Source organism: Salvelinus namaycush, chromosome 8 (genome assembly GCF_016432855.1).
Source record: "Salvelinus namaycush isolate Seneca chromosome 8, SaNama_1.0, whole genome shotgun sequence".
NCBI lineage: Eukaryota > Metazoa > Chordata > Actinopteri > Salmoniformes > Salmonidae > Salvelinus > Salvelinus namaycush.
Window position 1 is genome coordinate 57401459 of NC_052314.1, and position 23524 is coordinate 57424982.

The 23524-nt window shown below is 40.5% G+C and overlaps 2 protein-coding genes across 6 annotated transcripts; one reads left to right on the forward strand and one right to left on the reverse strand.

The window, feature by feature from the left end:
* Positions 1-1276: 1276 nt before the first annotated feature.
* On the reverse strand, positions 1277-11044 carry LOC120052897 (membrane-spanning 4-domains subfamily A member 12-like). 2 transcript variants are annotated; one of them, XM_039000103.1, is made up of 7 exons: positions 10921-11044; positions 10197-10347; positions 9562-9672; positions 9288-9344; positions 5425-5595; positions 2586-2702; positions 1277-1636 (listed from the first exon to the last, which is right to left on the reverse strand). In XM_039000103.1, the coding sequence occupies exons 2-7, from the start codon at positions 10320-10322 to the stop codon at positions 1577-1579; spliced, it is 642 nt and encodes a 213-aa protein (XP_038856031.1). In that variant the 5' UTR covers positions 10323-10347; positions 10921-11044; the 3' UTR covers positions 1277-1576. The 2 variants fall into 2 exon arrangements, with proteins under 2 accessions (XP_038856031.1, XP_038856030.1); XM_039000102.1 differs by lacking the exon at positions 10921-11044 and adding an exon at positions 10524-10685.
* Positions 10738-23135, forward strand: LOC120052899. 4 transcript variants are annotated; one of them, XM_039000108.1, is made up of 8 exons: positions 10738-10887; positions 12173-12271; positions 14629-14710; positions 15043-15156; positions 21236-21263; positions 22097-22191; positions 22475-22645; positions 22811-23135. In XM_039000108.1, exons 3-8 carry the CDS (start codon positions 14630-14632, stop codon positions 22934-22936), a joined length of 615 nt encoding a protein of 204 aa, XP_038856036.1. In that variant the 5' UTR covers positions 10738-10887; positions 12173-12271; position 14629; the 3' UTR covers positions 22937-23135. The 4 variants fall into 4 exon arrangements, with proteins under 4 accessions (XP_038856036.1, XP_038856035.1, XP_038856038.1 ...); XM_039000107.1 differs by lacking the exon at positions 12173-12271 and having other exon boundaries at positions 10740-10887; XM_039000109.1 differs by lacking the exons at positions 12173-12271; positions 21236-21263 and having other exon boundaries at positions 10744-10887; positions 22135-22191.
* Positions 23136-23524: the final 389 nt, after the last annotated feature.

Sequence of the window (23524 nt, forward strand, 5' to 3'; positions counted from 1 at the left end):
GACCTTGGGTTGTTTAGGCAAAAAAGTTCACCCTGTTGCTGTCAATTGTCAGTGAAAGCAATGGGATGTTGACGAACATGATGATGGTATATTTGTGGCCGTTGGACCGAAGTCTTCCGTGTACTGAAAATTCCTTGGCAGAAAGAACAGAGATATGTAGCTAGGCTACTCAAATTACAAATAAAGACGTCATCCCTTCTGACACCAGGGAGATGTTCAGAGAGAGGGAAAAAGAGGGAGGGAGAGAAAATAATCATGTATATTTATTTATAAAGAGCTTTTAATATTTGTCCCTCATAAATAAAAACAAATGTAATAATGTAGTGAATAAGTAAATGTAAAGAGCGAGAAATAAGGATATGGGAAAAAAGGAGGTTAGGAAGGTTGGATGGAAAAAGAGAGGGGTGGATTGTGTGTGGGTGGGAGGGAGAGTGTGAGATAGAATGGAAGAGGGGGCCAGAGAGGAACAAAACAATGAGTTTTTTGAATAATCTGGAGTCAGACTCCATCAAAGCAGTGAACGGCTCAGCCACTCAACTACCCTGTAACCCTGCCTCCCTCCCAAATGGCACCCTATACCCTATATAGTGCACTACTTTTGACCAGTAGTGCACTATATAGGGAATATGGTGCCATTTGGGCCACATTCCATGTCTCTGAAAGGAGAGACTGTGAGGGAACAGAACAGGGAGAGATGAGGGAGGTCAGGAGGTCGGCAGCTGGATGGCCCAGTCACTGTGTGTGTGTGTGTGTGTGTGTGTGTGTGTGTGTGTGTTTCGAATGGATAGAGACGAGAGTGGAATCTCTCTGGCCTAGTGCCTAGAATGGGAGAAAAGGCTTTGATTCGAACGATACCAGGAAGTGTACTGTACATGGGAGCCAACCAAAATGCAGTCAACTGTTCCAAATGGTTCCATTCAGTTCCATCCATTCACTGGAGGTTTCATCTGGCTCCCAGAGCACATACATAACCTGGTTACAGAAACACTTCCTGGTGAATCTTAAGATGACATTTGATGCCTAAACCTCCTTCATGTTGTTCTATCATTCTAGGCATTCTAGCGTCCTGTTCATGAGGTGTACTTGTACATCAAGCTGCCTCACGCTGCAGAAACAGGCGATATACAGCCCCTATGGGCCGTTCTGGCTCGGACAAGGCAAACTTGTGTTCTAGAGAGAGAGAACACTTTGTCCTGACTATCCGGAGAGAAGATGAGCGGGACCTACTATCAGAACAAATGGAGATAATTTTACAAATGCATTTTGAAGAACAGTATTTTTGATATAAATGATTTTATTTAGGTGATAATATACAAAACAAATGAGGAATTTAGGGAAAATTAAACCATTATTTAACACTGCATTGTAGTAAAATACTGCATACTATGGAATAACATCCAAATCAATTCCACAGCTTCATGTTACACATTCAAAGACATAACATAAAGCCACAATGGTAGAAACTTAAACAAACCATCAGTGGCGGACAAATCATCAGTATCATTAGAGGGGAATTGGTGGAAATCTGTCTGTAGATGTGATTGGTCAGTTAAAGTCCTTCTGCGGCTGTTATTGGTCAGTTGAAGTCGGGGGCAGTGACCAGTATGGGAGTCGAGGGAACATCTTGATTGAGAGACTGGAAGTGAGAGAGAAAGAAAGTAAAAGGGAGAGTAGAGAAATAGATTAACTAATGTGAAGGAACATTTTACATTGACTTCAGGTGTCCCTGACAGTAATTTCCACGGCACTACTCTATTGCCTGCCCTGTGGCATCCTCTGTGTATTTACACAATCTTGTAAAAAAAAATATTTGTACGGAAACAATCTCTCTGAAAAAATGGCCGTTGTTTTTACCGCCCTTTCATTTTGTTTGGATTCTGTCTTGAAATATTATTCCTCATTGCCAGCACTCTTGTTTTAAATATGGCAAGCATATGTTGTGATTATAAACAATAAACATATAATAATAACATTTAGACTGAACATATCTGCAAAAAAATCCAAGTAAAGAAATTAAAATATCTATTCCCACCACATCCTATGATGAATATGATCATGGTAATTAAGCAATAATACCCCAGATAATAACGAATTTTACAGGGATAAACAAAATATTAAAGGGGAAGTATTTTACAATTTTTTTATTTAATTTTATTCAACCTTTATTTAACTAGACAAGTCAGTTACTAACAAATTCTTATTTACAATGACGGCCTAGATGGTTCGATGGTTCCTAACCCGGAAAGTAGTCTATGGGCCAGGAGACACTGTAATCTGTAATCTGCATGTACTCTACACACAAACATACACATTGTAATGTTGTGGTATTGTGGACTTTATATTGTACATTTGTAATAATAGAGTAATAATGTATTTTATGATGTATTGTTTTATTTATGATGTAGGCTGTTGTGTTTTACTGTGATGCAATTGTTTTAACACTGTTTGGACCCCAGGAAGAGTAGCTGCAGAATGGGGATCTTAATAAATACTAAATATAATGTAAATGGAGTCTTGTAATCTACAACTGTAAATTGAATAAAATACTAAAGTTCCCCTTTAATGTATTTTCCTGTCTGTCTTACTGAGTATGGTCCGAAACTCCTCCTCTTTTTGTACAGGATGTAAGAGAGCGTTGAGGAGATGGTGATCTGGATGATGGTGAAGAGAAGGAGGGACGACTTTACTCCATAACTGAACACCTGAGGTAGAGAGAGAGAGAGAGAGAGAGAGAGAGAGAGAGAGAGAGAGAGAGAGAGAGAGAGAAAGAGAGAGAGAGAGAGAGAGAGAGAGAGAGAGAGAGAGAGAGAGAGAGAGAGAGAGAGCGGGGAGCGAGGGAGAGTCAGAGAGAGCTAAAGTTAAACTGAGAGCAAGTAATTTGTAAGAACATTTGTCACACATCGTTTGTAATATTGCATTGTGATGAAACAGATCATTTGAATATGAGAGATTTATCATTTCAGATTAAATATAATTTCTCAATGAGTCATAAACATGATGCATCACAAACACGTTGGGTAACAACATACAGTACCAGTTCAAAGTTTGGACACACCTACTCATTCAAGGGTTTTTCTTTATTTTTACTATTTTCTACATTGTAGAATAATAGGGAAGACATCAAAACTATGCAATAACACATATGGAATAATCTAGTAACCAAAAAAGGGTTAAACAAATCAAAATATATTTTATATTCTAGATTCCTCAAAGTAGCCACCCTTTGCCTTGATAACAGCTTTGCACACTCTTGGCATTCTCTCAACCAGCTTCATGAGGAATGCTTTTCCAACAGTCTTGAAGGAGTTCCCACATATGCTGAGCACTTGTTGGCTGCTTTTCCTTCACTCTGCAGTCCAACCATCTCAATTGGGTTGAGGTCAGGTGATTGTGGAGGCCATCATCTGATGCAGCATTCCATCACTCTCCTTCTTGGTCAAATAGCCATTACACAGCCTGGAAGTGTGTTTTGGGTCATTGTCCTGTTGAAAAACAAATGATTGTCCCACTAAGCGCAAACCAGATGGGATGGCATATCGCTGCAGAATGCTGTGGTAGCCATGCTGGGTAAGTGTGCCTTGAATTCTAAATAAATCACAGACAGCGTCACCCTCAAAACACCCCCGCACCATCACACCTCCTCCTCCATGCTTCACGGTGGGAACCACACATGCGGAGATCATCCGTTCACCTACTCTGCGTCTCACAAAGACAAGGCGGTTGGAACCAAAAATCTCAAATTTGGACTCATCAGACCAAAGGACAGATTTCAACCGGTCTAATGTCCATTGCTCGTGTTTCTTGGCCCAAGCAAGTCTCTTCTTCTTATTGATGTCCTTTAGTAGTGGTTTCTTTGCAGAAATTCAACCATCACATCAAAGCAAATATTATTGGTCACATACATGTGTTTAGCAGATGTTATTGCGGGTGTAGCGAAATGCTTGTGTTTCTAGCTCCAACGGTGCAGTAATATCTAACAAGTAATATCTAACAATTTCACAACATATATCCAATACACACAAGTAAAGGAATGGAATTACGAATATATATAAATATATGGATGAGCAATGTCAGAGCGGCATAGACTAAGATACAGTAGAATAGAATAGAATACAGTATATACAGTTGAAGTCGGAAGTTTACATACACCTTAGACAAATACATTTAAATTCAGTTTTTCACAATTCCTGACATTTAATCCTAGTAAAAATTCCCTGTCTTAGGTCAGTTAGGATCACCACTTTATGAAATGTCAGAATAATAGTAGAGAGAATTATTTATTTCAGCTTTTATTTATTTCATCAGATTCCCAGTGGGTCAGAAGTTTACATACACTCAACTAGTATTTGGTAGCATTGCCTTTAAATTGTTTAACTTGGGTCAAACGTTTTGGGTAGCCTTCTACAAGCTTCCCACAATAAATTGGGTGAATTTTAGCCCATTCTTCCTCACAGAGCTGGTGTAACTGAGTCAGGTTTGTAGGCCTCCTTGCTCGCACACGCTTTTTCAGTTCTGCCCACAAATGTTCTATAGGATTGAGGTCAGGGCTTTGTGATGGCCACTCCAATACCTTGACTTTGTTGTCCAGAAGCCATTTTGCCACAACTTTGGAAGTATGCTTGGGGTCATTGTCCATTTGCAAGACCCATTTGCGACCAAGCTTTAACTTCCTGACTGAAACAAGTCTCTTCTTTTTATTACCTCTGCAGCAGAGGTAACTCTGGGTCTTCCTTTCCTGTGGCGGTCCTCATGAGAGCCAATTTCTTCATAGCGCTTGATGGTTTTTGCAACTACACTTGAAGAAATATTCCGTATTGACTGACCTTCATGTCTTAAAGTAATGATGGAATGTTGTTTCTCTTTGCTTATTTGAGCTGTTCTTGCCATAATATGGAATTGGTCTTTTACCAAATAGGGCTATCTTCTGTATACCAATCCTACCTTGTCACAACACAACTGATTGTCTCAAACGCATTAAGAAGGAAAGAAATTCTGCAAATTACCTTTTAACAAGGCTCACCTGTTAATTGAAATGCATTCCAGGTGACTACCTCATGAAGTTGGTTGAGAGAATGCCAAGAGTGTGCAAAGCTGTCATCAAGGCAAAGGGTGGCTACTTTGAAGAATCTCAAATATATGTTGATTTGTTTAACACTTTTTTGGTTACTACATGAATCCATATGTGTGATTTCATAGTTTTGATGTCTTCACTATTATTCTACAATGTAGAAAATAGTAAAAATATAGAAAAACCCTTGAACGAGTAGGTGTGTCCAAACTTTTGACTGATACTGGATACTGGCGACACACACACACACACACACACACACACACACACACACACACACACACACACACACACACACACACACACACACACACACACACACACACACACAGACCAATGATGAAAGAGGTACTAACAGTGGCATAGTGCTGGTGGTCACATTCATACTCCTGCCTGTAGTGTGTTGCGGGGGCCAGGGGGTGGTTACACGGTGTCTCTGGGTTGTTGTGGAGATCAATGAAGTAGAAGATGAGGGCCAGGAGAGAAACCAAAATGGCAACCAGTGTCACCACCATACACACACCCAGCTAGAGGGACAGGGGGAGAGAGAAAGAGAGAGAGAGAGAGAGAGGGAGATGTTTATGGGTTTTGTATGTTTATGGGGTTGTTACTGGTCTAGGTGTTTTGTATGTCTATGGTTGCCTAGATTGGTTCTCAATTAGAGGCAGCTGTTTATCGTTGTCTCTAATTGGGAACCATATTTAGGCAGCCATATTCCTTGAGTATTTCGTGGGTGATTGTCTATGGTTAGTTGCCTGTGTCAGCACTATTATTATATAGCGTCACGTTCGTTTTGTTGTTTTTGTATAGTTCGTTCAGTGTTCTTTCTTCATTATAGAAGATGTACTCAAATCACGCTGCGCTTTGGTCTCATCACTATAACGAACGTGACAATAGGAGTCAGGGGCCAGACCTCATTGATTATAGTGTACATTTTTAAAATGTAGGGTGTGTGTGTGTGACTATCTGTGATAAAGTGAAAATCTGAGGCTCGCACCTGACCCACAAATAAATAAATAAATGCGCTGTAGGCTAGAGTCAGAGATGACAGAATATGTTTTGACAGGCGGTGCAGGATTTTTTGTGTGCCTATTTTAGATATGTTTCTGCTTATAATTTTGCTAGGCTATTTGTGAGTCAACTTGTGTATTATTGGATACATGCAGCTTCTCTTCTGTCATTATATGTTTCCCTAGAAAATGAAATAAACCCTTGCTCACCAGAATCAGTTTGACCAGTTGTAAGGACATTGAAAGCTGTGAAAATGATCCAACATGTTTCTGATAAGATTTGAGTTTGGCTTGGATGCATATTTATGTGGTTGAAATACTATCAGCTTTTATGACGCTGATAGATCGCAGCTCTACAGCCGGTCCCTGTGCATTCACATTCTCTCAAGATTCTGAAATAAATAAATCATATTTCTCTACTCCTGTTCCCGAGTCTAAATGTACATTTGGTGTATCATTTTACCCTAGAAATGCTTAATTCTGCAGGAGTTAATATTAAGACTATGTGAGAGGTTAGTGTCCAGATGTAAGTTTCAATTAAACCCATCTGAACAGTAGGCTACAGTTCCCTTGACGTGTCACAGGCCTATTTGAAGTCCCCATCTTGTGACTGTCGTATAGCGCCTCACAATCTTCACACATAATATATGCACTGTTATTATCCTCTTTTACCACTTTACCAAATCTTTCCCAAACATTACTTTTATGGCCCGCCCGTCTCTGTATTTTCAACTCTCTATTTCGCAGCTTTTCTCTTATTGAATTAAACTCCGGTATTGTCCTTTTGCCTCAGTGGTTCGATGTGTGTTCCCAAAACCTTTTGGCGTGTAGGCTATTTGGCGCGCGTAAAGTTAGGCCCCAAAGTTTAGGCTTTCACACTAATGCCAAAAACACGAAAGAAAACCCTAAATGTAGTCTATAGGCCTAGATATAAATTGCACAACAATAATACATGTATAGATTTTTTTATGTATTATTTTCTCTTTCTTCAACCCAACTGCCATCTACCCGCCCTTCATTTGCATAATATTTCATAACCCTAAACCAATGATGTATACATAAACACTAGATGATAGGGGACACTGTTTTGAACCCACCGTGCCTCCATCTTGGCACTCCAACAACGTTGTAAAAAACAAATTGGTAGCTATTGCCACGTTTATTCTATTACAGACACCTTAATGCATACTTTTAAATGATACGATATGAGCTAAACATACAAGTAAAGCAATATCTAAAAACATTTTCCTTAAAGTATAATTTTTTGAAAGTATTAATGTTACTGTCCCCACTAAAACAACAAAAATACTTAAATACATGCAATTTTGTCCTTGAAACTTTAATTGAAATAATGTTGAATTCCATTCAATCCTATAGAACTCGCCAACTTGTAGTCCTAAAACCCGGGAATTAGTTACCTCTGGTTCATTCAGCCATCCCTATGCGAAAAATGAACACTGACAATAAGGTCAGAGGTTAACACAGGCTTAGGAGATCTTATACGTTTTGTTCTATGAGATGATAGGAGTCAGTTAACATGACCTTTATGAATTATGAAGCCTTTATTATGAAGTGCTTAATGTGCTTTTTTTAATTACATAAATTCTTCAAAATTCACAAAAGGTGATGTTAGCTGATGAAGATTATCTCATAGAACTAAACGTATAAGATCTCCTAAGCCTGTGTTTACTACAAACCTTATTTTGGGCGTTTAACGGATCGGTGTCCCTAAACCGGGACAGTTGTTGCTCAATATGCGATAATGTGACTAGAATGACGTTGTAAACAACAGCCAACTTTCCAGGACATAGACATGTCTTATTGTTAATCTAACTGCAGTGTCCAATTTACAGTAGCTATTACAGTGAAAAAATACCATGCTATTGTTTGAGGATAGTGCACAACAACAAAACACTTTTATCATGGCAACTGGTTTGATACATTCACCTCTGAAGGTAAATAATGTACTTACATTCAGTAATCTTTATCTGATTTGTCATCTAAGGGTCCCATAAAATGTAGCGTAATTTTGTTTGATAAAATCAATTTTTATATTCAAATGTAGGAACTGGGTTCTACAGTTTGCCACATCCCACACCTGCTGTCTTTTCTGTAGGGAAGCTAATGATCCATCATGTATGACATTCCTGGCAGTGTGTAAACTTAAATGTTTTATTGCCATAGGATTTCTGTATGTTCTCTATAGTTATGTAAGGTAATGTTAGGCTCCCGAGTGGTGCAGTGGTCTAAGGCACTGCATCTCAGTGCTAGAGGTGTCATTACAGACCCTGGTTCAATTCCAGGCTGTATCACACCCGGCCGTGATCGGGAGTCCCATTGGGCGGCGCACAATTGGCCCAGCGTCATCCGGGTTAGGGGAGAGTTTGGCCGGGGTACGCCGTCATTGTAAAATAAGAATTTGTTCTTAACTGACTTGCCTAGTTAAATAAAGGTTGAATGTACTTGAACATTTATAAATTGACCAATTCGGCACATTTGGGCAAACTCCTGGCAGAATTGATACAAAATATTGTATAGTGATGTAATTATTCACTGGACCAGTCTGAAACTTTGCACACAAACTGTGGACAACGTCTAAATGACACCTAGAATCTTACTTCACTGTCTTGGCCTTTCTCTTGCATTTAAAAGATGATGCAACAATTATTTTTGGGAAACCGCATGTTTTTTATTTCTATTATCTTTTACCAGATCTAATGTGTTATATGCTCTTACATTCATTTCACATTTACACAAACTTCAAAGTGTTTCCTTTCAAAAAGTATCAAGAATATGCATATCCTTGCTTCAGGTCCTGAGCTACAGGCAATTAGATTTCATTTTAGGCAGAAATTGAAAAAAAGGCTGCAAACCTTTAAGAGGTTTTAAACAAAAAACCCTACAAAAACGCCATTCATTTTCCCCATAGGCTTTGTCCAATGAACCATGGCGGAGTTAGTGCCTACAAAAAGACGCCATTACTATTTCTCTCTATGGAGGACTGCTTTACTGGGGAGTGCTAATATGGCCGACCAGTGGCTTCAAAGCCTCTCATTGGCCAATACATAGAATCAGCAATCCAGAGTTTATATACATCAATGCCCTAAACCTGGACACCCCGCGGATATAACCGTGGGGATTGCGGGTTATGAGATCACTAGTGTGAGTGTGTGTACGCGAGCATACCGTGTGGTGGTATTCATACTCACCGATTTCATACTGCTGTGTTTCTCCATCACTATGGCAATGACTCCTGCTGCTATGAACTAGACACAGCAGATATAAACAACTCCCAATTGTCAATAAAATGTCATAACCACTGATTAAAAGAATGAGTGCATTAGCTGATAAAATAATAATGAAATTGAATGGCAACACTTAAAAAAAAAAACTGGTAATCACAATAACAAATTTGATAGAATAACTTATGTAACCATTCAGTACAGAGAGTGAGTATGAGTGAAGGTTAGGTTACTAGGTTACCGATAGGCCACTCCACCATGGTACCCCAAAGGTCACGACCTCTGTGAACTCAGTGGAGAGGAGGGGGATGGAGTAGGACATCACCATCAACCCAATCATTACCTGGGACACCTGATAGATAGATAGATAGACAGACAGACAGACAGACAGACAGACAGACAGACAGACAGACAGACAGACAGACAGACAGACAGACAGACAGACAGATAGATAGAACACACACAATCACACACACAGACAGATGCAAGCACACACACACAGACAGATGCAAGCACACACACACAGACAGATGCAAGCACACACACACAGGCCGGTTTACAGTAAATGCACTTTGTGGGAACTGCTGATGTAAAAAGTGTTTTATAATATGATTGACTTATTGACACAAACACATTAGGTTCCAGGCGTTCACCACAAATCAATGTCTGACATCTTTATAGAGACAGTAAATATAATGAGTCATGTACAAATACATATTTGATTCTTAAATGCATCAGTCAAACGTAATGGGGGGAAAAATAAAAACAGAACACTAAATGCACAGGGCTGAACACAACATGCAATAATAACCACCCCCTATTGTAGCATCTCCATCCATAAAAAAGTAAAAATAGTCTTTGACATCTGACGCTCACCCCCAAAGCCTTTGGCTCGCCTTTCTGGATGCTCTCGCGCAGAGCCTGCTGTGTGTGGGTCAGTTTATCCGAGTTGATGTCCGTCGTCACGCTCACTGACAGGTCCCTTGAGACCGACACAGCCATCCTTTGGCTCTGGAGTCCTTTGGCACTGGGGGTCAAGGAAAAGGACAATGCGCAATGTGTGTTCAATTGTTAGGCTATTAAAGAGATTGACCTTACCAACACTTTTATTTAAAATATTATTAATTATACAACAATAGTGAAACCTCCAGGGTGGACCGTTATACAATCAAAAAGCCTATTAGGATAATCGACGCATCTAACCTTTTCCTTTCAGATACAAAATCACTTTAGTATGCCTAATCCACAAACTCAACTTCTTGTTGCCTAATCCACGAATTAGAAAAATAGATTTTGCAACACAGCCAGTCCGAGTCCGTTCCCTTAACTTTTTGTGTCTCCGCCCGTTCTTGGCACGAACGAAACATGAGTAGGATTAGCTTACTGTCACTGGTGCGAAGCCTCCACCCCCTAGCCCACTGTCACCCCCCTCGTCTTGGGAGACAGTGTTACAAGAGTCAATATAAACATTCGTAGCGACCGTTTTTGTGACAGCCTGGACCTACACGGTCATTTTGCAACAACAAAAAAGGACCGTGTGCATACAACAGGGGCTGTTTTCATCAAGGTAAGTCAGTTTTTAAATAGCTGAGGAACTTACGTAAATGGTGGACGAAGTTGCGCTGATCTTCAGGGGGAATCGAGAGAGTATGGCAGTTTAGCCCTGATGTGTAGGCAACAGAACAAGATTATTGAGAAATAAGAATGGTAAATAGCCGTTATACATTTGTTTTTAACTGACTTGTATCTTTAAATAAAGGTTTAATAACATGTAGGCTAATTAAATAAATAAAAGAAGACTATCTTTCTATTATGGCGGATATTTGTGCATGGTGCCCTGCCCAAGCCCCCCTCACATTCACTTGTCCTTGAACTTCATGTTGCGTCAATACAGTTCAGACCAGTCGGCTGGACCTTGTTAATGTACCGTCGTTCATTGCTCTTTCCCCTGTTTTGTTTTCTTCCCTCTCTCCCCTCCTTTTATTTCGTTTGCTTGGCCTAAACAAGCAAACCATTCCCCACTTCGAATACAGTAGAGTGCATAGTGCATGCAGTGAGGTCTGTGTTTGAACGCTCTAGAATAATGTTTGGTGAAGCTGGTCTGGAAATGAAATGTTCCCATGCCCCTATATCTTGATTCAATTGTAATATACCCCCCCCCCCCCCCCCCGCCCCCGTCTCTCCCCAAGCCCACTGTGCACATCTGTTTTTCATCCAGCAGCAACATTCCACTATATCCAATGGGGACTAGGCCAACTCAGACATGTGGTTTTCATTCTCTCTCTCAGACCCCCCCCCCCCCCCCCCTTTCCCTGCCTCTCTCCCCTCTCCTTTTTTCTCTTATTCTCTCTCTCTGACTCTCTCCCCCTCCCCCCGTGCTTCTTTCCCTCTCCACCTTCTCTCCACCGCTCCCTCCGTCTTCTTTTCTCGCACCTTCTCTCTCTCCTCCTGTCTCAATCTCTCTCTCGCTCTCTGGCTCTCTCTATCTCTCTCCCTCTCTCTCTCTCATCCAGTCATTCACACCACTCATCACCACAATCCAATCCTTGCTAGGTCAAATGCACCTCGCCCCTCTTGCAGTTACAGCTCAACACAAACATGCACATGCTTAAAGGGATACTTCGGGATTTTGGCAATGACTCTGGGGAAGTAGATCATCTTAGCTTGGACATTGGAGGAAGGTTACATCAGATAAGACCATGGTTGCAGACAGTCTGAATAGCTATTTTACAACTATAGCTAATACATTAGTTAGCAAGTTACCTTGTCAGTCAGGTTGCTATGGGGAGAGTCAGGTCCAGCTGTTTTACTCACAGCAGGGGATTCATGTAGATGATTTTTCATTTGAAAAGGTGTCTGAGTCAACTGTGCTAGAGAGGCTGAAAGAACTTGACCAGTCCAAAGCAACGGGCCTTGACAACATTCCTAACAGATCTCTAAAGGACGCTGCGGTAATTATCACCCCCTGTGTAACTCACATTGTGAATCTGTCTATTGAACTAGGCTGTTTTCCCAGTGAACTAAAATTTGCAAGGGTCATTCCTGTATATAAAAAAGGGAATAAGTTAGATCATGGAAACTATCGGCCTGTCTCAATCCTGTGGGCTTTATTTGGAGGTCATGGAAAAGATTAGGTTCAAGCAGATTGACAGTTATATTTCTTTACATAACCTATTCTATGAGATCCAATCTGGCTTTATGAAATCCCATTCCACTGACACCTGCCTACTATATCTGACGGACCACATAAGGAAGGAAGTAGATGGAGGGACATTTTGTGCTATGGTTATGTTAGATCTCCAAAAGGCGTTCGATACAGTGAATCATGAGATTCTGTTAATCAAGCTAAGAGCCATGGGCTTTAACAACTTAGCAGTAAAATGGGTCAGCTCTTACCTGTAAGAAAGAAAACAGATGGTGGATGTGGATGGGACCCTGTCTAAACCCAAAATCTTGAACTGCGGGGTACCCCAAGGGAGTATGCTGGGTCCACTTTTATTTCTATTGCATATAAATGATCTGAAATCTACCTGTACATGTGACCTTTTCCTATATGCAGATGATTCTGCACTGTTGGTTTCCCACAAAGACAAGAATGTGGTTGAGAAAGCCCTCAGTAAATGGCTATATGACAATAAGCTGTCACTTCACCTTGGAAAAACAGAGTCCATGTTGTTCGGGTACAAAGTGAAACTGAGGAAATCCCCAGATTTTAAGGTGGTAGTAGGTGACATAGTAGTCGCAGCAAAAGACTATGTTAAGTATCTTGGATGTGTTCAAGATAACCATCTGAAAGGGGAGAGCATGGCACAAAATGTTATCGCCGAAGTGAACCATAAAATTAGGTTCCTGGCTAGAACCTCCAAATATCTGGATAAGAATGCAATGGGGACATTGGCAGGGGCTCTTGTTCAGTGTCACTTTGACTACGCATGCTCTTCCTGTGACAATAGTGCCCCCAAGATATTACAAAATACATTGCAGACATCTCAGAACAAATTAGTCAGGGTTATTCTTAAACTTCCAGCATCTCGACTATTCCCACTTTGAAAGCCTTAGATGGCTTAAAGTGGAGGAGAGAGTCGCTCAGATAAAATTGTGTCTTGTACATCAGATTGTCCACAGTATGGTCCCCAGATACTTATGCAACTACTTTAACTTAGTTCGGGATAACCATAACTATTCAACTAGAAGGAGTTAAACTGACTCTGTTCCTTTTAGATGTAAAAGTAGTATGGGGAAAGAAACATTTTTATAATTGGCTGCCATTCTTTGGAATAATCTTCCAAAGAATTTGAAACTTATAACCTCCATAGGTAGTTTCAAGTTCTCACTGAAAAAACGGCTAAATTAGTAGCATGTCTCAAAAGTGTTGTTTATTATATTGTGATTGTACACACAACACAATCACAATATAATAAACAACACTTATATATATATATAGGGATTGATTGTTTATATATTAAGGGTATGTGAGACAAGGAAGATGTACCTGTCCATAGTTGTTTATTAGGAACGGAAATGTTATTAATTATCGGATGTTGTGAAAAAAAAAAAATTGTGTCTGTCATTGTCTGTTGTCATTACAATCGCTGCCTAACCTTGTTGTATTCCCACTTCCCCTTTACCTCTTCAAAAGGACCACAATGGAAATAAGCTGTTAAGCTTTATTGTGTTATCCTTGATGATTTTCTTAAATTGTATGTGGAGGCGTCACCAGCTGGAGCGCCCTTATGTATTGATTTGACAAATTGTCAAATAAATTAAATCAATCAATAAAGGTACTCATTGCCAAAATCCTGAAGTATCCCTTTATTAAGCAGAGTTCAAATATCATGCTGGAAAGCATAGAACTCTGTGTGAATCATCAATCAAACCTTTGAACCCAAAATTGCAAACATGCATTCTACTGTTTATCTGCGTTCCAGTGCCTGTGATTACATTTTGTGTTTGTCAAATCAAATCAAATGTTATTAGTCACATGAGCCAAATACAACAGGTGTAGACCTTACAGTGAAATGCTTACTTTACGAGCCCCTAACCAACAATGCAGTTAAAGAAAATACAGATAGGAAAAAGAAATAAAAGTAACAAGTAATTAAAGAGCAACAGTAAAATAACAATAGCGAGACTATATACAGGGGGGTACCGGTACATTGATTGAATTTTTAGGGCCTTGCATTGGTTACATTTTGTGATTGATTCTGATAAGCATGTCTCCTCTCCTCTCTCTTCTCTCCTCTTCCTTTTTTTCCCTCTCTCTTTTCTCTTTCCTCTCCTCTGTCCTGGACCAAACCCTTTCATTCAGGATGATGTCATCCACTGAGTCAGGAACAGGTGGTCCTAAACTACATCGCCTCTTCATCAAGTTTGACCCAGAGGTTGTAGCGGTAAGAGAATTGAATGATTACAGACTGCTCTGTCCCTCCTTATTGTGCCATTCAATTGTCTGTTAAGAGTGGAATTCATATATCTATCTTGTCACCATGCATCAGACACTTGCTCCACGGAGTACGCACTTGCTCACTTCCCCTCACTTAAAAGCATTGGACTGGTGCAAGGGCTAGAAGGACCGATTGTCCTCATCCTACTTTTTGCACTAGTCATTTCTCATGGGCAAGAATGAATGGAACTGGGAGAAGGCTAGAATCGGACCACAGAGCTTAGTTTTGTAATCATCGAAACAGTTCCTTTAGATGCAGTTCTCTCTTTTTGCCACCAGGTGGTGTCGATACTGCTGGGTCTATTCCAGGTGCTGTTGGCTGTGCCTCTGTACTACATGGACGTTGGCTTACCCAAACTACAATTTATGCTCCCTTTATTTATTGGCTTCCTGGTAAGATCCTAATTTAATAAAGCCATAAATAACTTTGTGTCTGTCACAGGAGGCTGCTGAGGGAAAGACGGCTCATAATAATGGCTGGAACAGAGTGAATGGAATGGCATCAAAGACATGGAAACCATGTTGTTTTATTTTTCTCTATACTTTTCCCCCTTGCCATACCATCCCTACTCTAATTGGAGTAAACTAATGGACAACAATAGTTCTACTGCTACTTTAAGCTATTTCACTCACATCTACGGTACCTGTAGTTGAAAAATTAGACACATATTCCACATTTCTTCAAGTGTTGGATTTTCACCCACATTGGCCAATCCACCATTCATTCTGATCTTAACTCCAACCCTCCGATATCCACAGATGAACCCATCTTTCCCAGTATAACGCCATTTTGCTATTTCCTTTTGCAATACATCCCTCCATTTGACTATGATGTCTTACGAGGGTCCTGAACCTATCTATTTGTAACATTTCTACCGATATTGCCCTAAAAATAAATACTTTATTCAAGAGTATAATGATATTTCCCATTGACTAATCGTGTTTTTTCCGATCACCTAACAATACAGTTTGCAGGTCCATCTGAACCCTGATATTATGACATAACAACCATTCCTGGACCTGATTTAAAAAGTGAGCCACGATGGACAGTACCAGAAAATATATTCTATTGATTCTGTTTCCTCGTGGCAGAGTCTGCACAAGGCTGACTGTTCAATGCCCCATATACTGTATTGGGCATTCTTTTTGTAGCAAGTATTTATATAATAGCTTAAATTGAAGCGAAGGGATTGATGTGTCAATTGTGGTTTTAGTTTTTACATTTTTTTATTTAACCTTTATTTAACTAGGCAATACAGTGAGCTCCAAAAGTATTGGGACGGTGACACATTTTTGTTGTTGTTTGGGCTCTGTACTCCAGCACTTTGGATTAGAAGTGACACAATGACGATGAGGTTAAATTGCCGAACGTCAGCTTTAATTTGAGGGTGTTTTCATATATATCGGGTGAACCGTTTAGAGATTACAGCACTTTTTGTACATAGGGGACCAAAAGTATTGGGACAAATTCACTTACAGTACCAGTTAAAAATTTGGACACACCTACTCATTCCAGGGTTTTTCTTTACTTTTTATAATTTTCTACATTGTATAATAATAAATCAAACTATAAAATAACACATATGGAATCATGTAGTAACCAAAAAAGTGTCAAACAAATCAAAATATATTTTATATTTGAGATTCTTCAAAGTAGCCACCCTTTGCCTTGATGACAGCTTTGAATGGCGCCGGAGGGGATGGCTGCCGTTTTACAGGCTCCTAACCAACTGTGCTATTTTGTTCGTTTTTTCGCATTGTTTGTAACTTATATTTTAACTTATTTTGTACATAATGTTGCTGCTACCGTCTGTTATGACCGAAAATAACTTCTGGACATCAGAACAGCAATTACTCACCTCAAACTGGGCAAAGATTTTTTCTTTAACGTGTCCAAAGCAAAGGATATACTGCTTCCTCGGGAATGGGCCCAAATCCCTGTCATTTGCTAGAAGAAAAGACAGAGAAAAAGGTGGCGGAGGTCGGGCTGCCTTCTGAGAATTCGTAGGCGAGTGAGTAAACCCCCACTACCATCTGTTCTATTTGCCACCGTGCAATCATTGAAAAACAAAATGGATGATATACGATCAAGACTATCCTACTAACGGGACATTAAAAACTGTAGTATCTTATGTTTCACCGAGTCGTGGTTGAACGACAACACGGATAATATAGAGCTGGTGGTATTTTCCATGCATCGGCATTTACAGAGAAGCTAGGGGGTGGGTGTTTATTTGTCAATAACAGCTGGTGCGCGATGTCTAATATTAAAGAAGTCTCAAGGTATTGCTCGCCTGAGGTAGAGTAATGAATGATACGCTGTAGACCACACTATCTACCAAGAGAGTTATAATCTATATTATTCGTAGCCGTCTATTTACCACCACAAACCGATACTGGCACTAAGACCGCACTCAACCAGCTGAATAAGGCCATACGCAAACAAGAACATGCTCATCGAGAAGCGGTGCTCCTAGTGGCCAGGGACTTTAATTCAGGCAAACTTTCTGTTTTACCTCATTTCTACCAGCATGTCACATGTGCAACCAGAGGACCACAGAGACGCACACACAGAGATGCATACACAGCTCTCGCATACATAGCTCTCCCTTCATTTGGCAAATCTGATCATAATTATATCTTCCTGATTCCTGCTTACAAGCAAAAACTAAAGCAGGGAGTAACAGTGACTCGCTCAATACGGAAGTGGTCAGATGACGCAGATGGTACACTACAGGACTGTTTTTCTAGCACAGACTGGAGTATGTTCCAGGATTCATCCAATGGCATTGAGGAGTATACCACCTCAGTCATCGGCTTCATCAATAAGTGCATCGACGATGTCCCCACAGTGACCGTACGTACATATCCCAACCAGAAGCCATGGATTACAGGCAACTGGATCCTGGACTTCCTGACGGGCCACCCCCAGGTGGTAAGGGTAGGCAACAACACATCTGCCACGCTGGTCCTCAACACTGGGGCCCCTCAGGGGTGTGTGCTTAGTCCCCTTCTGTACCTCCCTGTTCACCCACGACTGCGTGGCCAAACACGACTCCAACACCATCATTAAGTTTGCTGATGACACAACAGCCTGATTACCAACAGCGATGAGACAGCCTATAGGGAGGAGGTCAGAGACCTGGCAGTATAGTGCCAGGACGACAACCTCTCCCTCAATGTGAGCAAGATAAAGGAGCTGATCGTGGTCTACAGGAAAAGGTGGGCCAAACAGGCCACCATTAACATTGACGGGGCTGTAGTGGAGCGGGTTGAAAGTTTAAAGTTTCCACATCAACAACAAACTATCATGGTCTAAACCCATCAAGACAGTCATGAAGAGGGCACGACAACACCTATTCCTCCTCAGGAGATTGAAAATAATTGGCATGGGTCCCCAGATCCTCAAAAAGTTCTACCGTCTCAGTGCTTCTCCTTCCAATAGGTCGCTTCCCCTTTAATTCCCAATTAAATAGTGCCTCTCCTTCCAATAGGGCGCTTTCCCTTTAATTCCCAATTAAATAGCCAGCATCAGCTACGGAAAAGTGGGGTTGTGATGGAGACGTGAATGAGGATATGTTCAACTCTAAGTTCTGAAGCGTCTCTTCAGTTTGTTTTGTTGCATTTAAAAGTGTGCTTTGTAGCCTAATAGCAAGTTTAGCCAGGATCGGATCCACTCTTTGCATCCGTGGACTACACCTCTCCGTTGTTCTTCGTGGCCTTTCTCCGCTGGAGATCTGTTGGCGGATTGGATTGTCTGACTGACCGACTACAACCTTTTTGTATACGGTATTTCAGTTGTTTTGGTGTGATGTATACCATGATTTATGTAGTTAGTTGTAGTTGAGGACTTATTAAGCGTTGATACGCTTGATGGTTGTGGTAAAATAATTGTTATTTTGATTGTATGATTGATACTGGGTTTACGCTAGCTACACTTGTATGAACGGACAAACATTGCGTGACTAAGGTCACTTGAGTTCCCTGAACTCCTTTACCGGGCTGGACTCTTATAGGCCCGAACTACAGGACTTTTCTGGGAGAACCAGAACTCATTGTGTTATGTTATTTATACAGTATATGTGTGTGTGTGTAATCATTTATGTTGGTAATACAACCCACGCAAAATAATACTGTTTTGAACTTATTTCCAATGTTTTAAGGGTTTATGAAAAATGTATGTCCATCCTGACTTTTACATAAGTCCTTTGTATTGGTGTAGACTTGACGGACCAGATGGGACTCATTCCCTCCCAAACCAAAAGGAGAAACCAATATTTTCTCTGGTAGGCACAACCTATCTGGCACCCCTATAAACAATAACCTCAAGTCAAAACCGTTACAAGCTGCACCATCGAGAGCATCCTGACCGGTTGCATCACCGCCTGGTATGGTAACTGCTCGGCATCTGACCATAAGGCGCTACAGAGGGTAGTGCGTACGGCCCAGTACATCATTGGGGTCAAGCTTCCTGCCATCCAGGACCTTTATATTAGGTGGTGTCAGATGAAAGACCAAAAAATTGTCAAAGGCTCCAGTCACCCAAGTCATAGACTGTTCTCTCTGCTACCGCACGGCAAGCGGTAAATCTAGGTCGAAAAGGCTCCTTAACAGCTTCTACCCCCCCAAGCCATAAGACTCCTGAGCAATTAATCAAATGGCCACCCGGCCTATGTACGTTGACACCTCGCCCCATTTGTTTTTACGCTGCTGCTACTCGTTGTAAATTATCTATGCATAGTCACTTTACCCTGACCTACATATACAAATGACCTCGACTAACATGTAACCCTGCACATTGACTCTGTAATGTTACCCCTTGTATATAGCCTTGTTGTTTTATTGTGTTACTTTTTATTACTTTAGTTTATTTGGTAAATATTTTCTTAACTCTTTCTTGAACTGCACTGTTAAGAGCTTGTAAATATGCATTTCACGGTAAAGGTCTACACCTGTTGTATTCGGTGCATGTGACCAATAAAGTTAGATTTGATTTGAGTTACACTCTCGCCATTCTCTCCACCATCTTCATGAGAAATTATTTTCCAACAGTCTTGAAGGAGTTCCCACATATGCTGTGAACTTGTTGGCTGCTTTTCCTTCACTCTGTGGTCCAACTCATCCCAAACCATCTCATTTGGGTTGAGGTCGGGTGATTGTGGAGGTCAGGTAATCTGATGCAGCACTCATCACTCTCCTTGGTCAAATAGCCCTTACAAGGCCTGGAGGTGTGTTTTGGGTCATTGTCCTGTTGAAAAACAAATGATAGTCCCACAAAGCGCAAACCAGACGGGACGGCATATTGCTGCAGAATGCTGTGGTAGCCATGCTGGGTAAGTGTGCCTTGAATTCTAAATAAATCACTGACAGTGTCACCAGCAAAGCACCCTCATACCATCACACCTCCTCCTCCATGCTTCACAGTGGGAACCACACATGCAGAGATCAACCGTTCACCTACTCTGCGTCTCTCAAAGACAAGGCGGTTGGAACCAAAAATCTCAAATTTGGACTCATCAGACCAAAGGACAGATTGCCACCGGTCTAATGTCCATTGCTCGTGTTTCTTGGCCCAAGCTAGTCTCTTCTTATTATTGGTGTCCTTTAGTAGTGGTTTCTTCGCAGCAATTCAACCATTGAAGGCATGATTTACGCAGTCTCCTCTGAACAGTTGATGCTGAGATGTGTCTGTTACTTGAACTCTTTGAAGCATTTATTTGGGCTACAATTTCTGAGGCTGGTAACTCTAATGAACTTGTCCTCTGCAGCAGATGTAACCCTGGGTCTTCCTTTCCTGTGGCGGTCCGTATGAAAGCCAGTTTCATCATAGTGCTTGATGGTTTTTGCGACTACACTTGAAGAAACTTTCAAAGTTCTTGATATTGACTGACCTACATGACTTAAAGTAATGATGGACTGTTTCTCTTTGCTTATTTGATCTGTTCTTGCCATAATATGGACTTGGTCTTTTACCAAATAGGGTTATCTTCTGTATACCACCCCTACCTTGTCACAACACAACTGATTAGCTCATACGCATTACAAAGGAAATAAACTCCACAAATGTACTTTTAACAAGGCACACCTGTTCATTGAATTGCATTCCAGGTGACTACATCATGAAACTGGTTGAGAGAATGTCAAGACTGTGCAAAGCTGTCATCAAGGCAAAGGGTGGCTACTTTGAAGAATCTCAAATATAACATATTTTGATTTGTTTAACACTTTTTTGGTTACTACATATCTGTTATTTCATAGTTTTGATGTCTTCACTATTATTCTGCAATGTAGAAAATAGTAAAAATAAAGAAAAACCCTTGAATGAGTTGGTGTGTCCAAACTTTTGACTGGTACTGTATATGTAGTAAAAAGTGTTTGGTCCAATTATTCATAGCACGTAATGACTACATCAAGCTTGTGACTCTACAAATTTGTTGGATATATTTGCTGGTTGTTTTTGGTTCTGTTTCAGATTTGTTTGTGCCCAATGGAAATGAATGGCAAGTAATGTATATTGTAAATAAGAATAGAACATGTTTCTAAACACTTCTACATTAATGTTACAGAAGCACAAATATAATAACCCCAAGACATGCTAACCTCTCACCATTACAATAACATGGGAGGTTAGCACTTTTTGGAGGGAATGACATTTGCTTTTAACTTTCTCACTCATCATTATTCACGATTCATTCAGGATTATCCATAATCATGGTAGCATCCACATTAATGCAGAAGTGTTTAGAAACATTCTATTATTTACCATAAGTGACTCCAAAATTACACAAAATATTATTTGGCATAATAAATAGGTATGGTGACAGAGGGCAACCTTGTTTTACACCTCTTGACAATTCAAAGTTCTCAGAAGTAACTTATTTATTATGTCACAAAGGATTGTTATGCATGACTTTTACCCATCTTATGAGAGGGTTCAAAAATCCAGGGACTGTATCAGATGCTTTCTCAAATTCTGCTAAAATTATTATAGCTGGTTTCTCTCATTCTCATAGTTTTCTATTATTTCTAGTAGTTGCCTAATGTTGTCTCCAATTATCTTCCTTTTAACAATCCCGTCTGATTGTGATGAATAATGTCCGGTAGGACCTTGTTTGTTCTATCAGCAATACATTTAGCCAATATTTTTGCGACAACATTGAAGGGTGACCATGTGTTTGATATATTTGATACCCTTCTGCTCCACCCATTACCACGAGCCCGTCCTCCCCAATTAAGGTGCCAAGCTTCCTCTGGCTTCTGTTTATATGCATAGGCTATATGGTATATAATGTGCATCATTGAAGGGTTTTATTTTCTTTTTTCACATCTGTAGCAATTGAAACAACAGATTGTTTCTACTTTCTTTTAAAGTTTGTGACGGCAGGGTCGTTCGCCTTCGCCTGTGAGAAGTCTCCCAGCAGACAGCTAGTAAGACATTACAACAGTCACGTGTTGCATTGGAATATACACTGCTCTAAACGGGTGTAATCTATTCCATTATTCAAATGTCTACCTGTACAGTAGTCCACATATTGGGCTGAACATGTTGCCCATGGGCTACTGTGCAATGTATATACCCTATTAAGTGCATGAGAAGATACATCCATTATGTAGCAACATTTAGGTCCAAGACCTTTTTTCTCTTAGGAACAATTTCATCTTTGGGGCCAGGAGATTTTCCTGTCTCTACTTACTCTGTCTTTCTCCCCAGCTGACGGGCTGTGCCTACACTAACATGGCCAGCCTGTTGGCGGGCCTACTGGCTCTGTGTATGTACAGCGTCTCCCTACACTCCGTCCAGGGCACTGCTCAACCCTGCACTCTGCCAAGCATCGACCTGTATGCAGGGGCTGCACAAAAGTGCCCAGGAGAGTACCTGGAGGTAAGGAATGATTTGTGGGTGGGTGGTTGATAAGTGTGGGTGTGTCTGTGGACAGTTTGTTTTGTTTGCCACTATGCTATTTAAGTGCCCTGGTGTGTGTGTGTGGCACAGTTATTATTATTTATTTTTTGTGTGTGTTTATCCTTGTCTTTTTCTTGGTCCCAGGGGTTCTTCAGGAGTGTCACAGTACTACTCATCGTTTATGACCTGGGGGCTCTTATCCTCCACTCTCTCCTCTCTTTGTCCGCACTCAAGGGACTCAGAGTGGGACTGTGCCGAATGATCAATTAGTCAAACTGATTAACCAATGGATGCTAGTTGAAAAACCTATTTTAGAAAAATATGAATCTGTTTTATCATTTTTATCAGTGACCACATTTCCTTTAACTTGTTCATGTTTTTTTTTTTTCATGGGTTTGTTTATTCCTTTCCAGCTTTACAGGCTTACAATTTTTTGAGAAACCTAATAAAATCATTTGTATAAACTCTGGACTTCTCATACTTATTTAGATTGAGGGTTGTGTGTTCAGTGTAAGGTCACTGCTGGCTTTTCATAATAACCTATAAATATCAGGAACAACATTCTTTCCATACTGTTTCACTTGTAGTTAGTCATTACTTTTGGATACATATAGTGCTGCCAATGTTTTATTAGTAAGCGCTTATAGTGAGAGTCATGATGACATATTGGCCATTGACATAATGTTCCACTTTTTCCAACCAGACTTCATTTACTTTACTGGGTACCTCCCTGCCAGCCTGTCCCTGCTGGCATTCATGGAATAATCGTGTCACGTAGGGGTGGGTTTCCCTTCAAATCAGATGCGCGCTGGATGAAACCATTGCCCAAAGAAGTGAATAAACTGTTCATGCTATCTA

Coding starts and splice junctions, on each gene's coding strand:
- LOC120052897 (XM_039000103.1), bottom strand. CDS start 10,322: ATGGCTGTGTCGGTCTCAAGGGACCTGTCAGTGAGCGTGACGACGGAC. Junction 9,673..10,196: donor GCGAGCCAAAGGCTTTGGGG/GTGAGCGTCAGA, acceptor TCTATCTATCAG/GTGTCCCAGGTAATGATTGG. Junction 9,345..9,561: donor CATGGTGGAGTGGCCTATCG/GTAACCTAGTAA, acceptor TGCTGTGTCTAG/TTCATAGCAGCAGGAGTCAT.
- LOC120052899 (XM_039000108.1), top strand. CDS start 14,630: ATGATGTCATCCACTGAGTCAGGAACAGGTGGTCCTAAACTACATCGC. Junction 14,711..15,042: donor TTGACCCAGAGGTTGTAGCG/GTAAGAGAATTG, acceptor TTTTGCCACCAG/GTGGTGTCGATACTGCTGGG. Junction 15,157..21,235: donor CTTTATTTATTGGCTTCCTG/GTAAGATCCTAA, acceptor GTTCTGTTTCAG/ATTTGTTTGTGCCCAATGGA.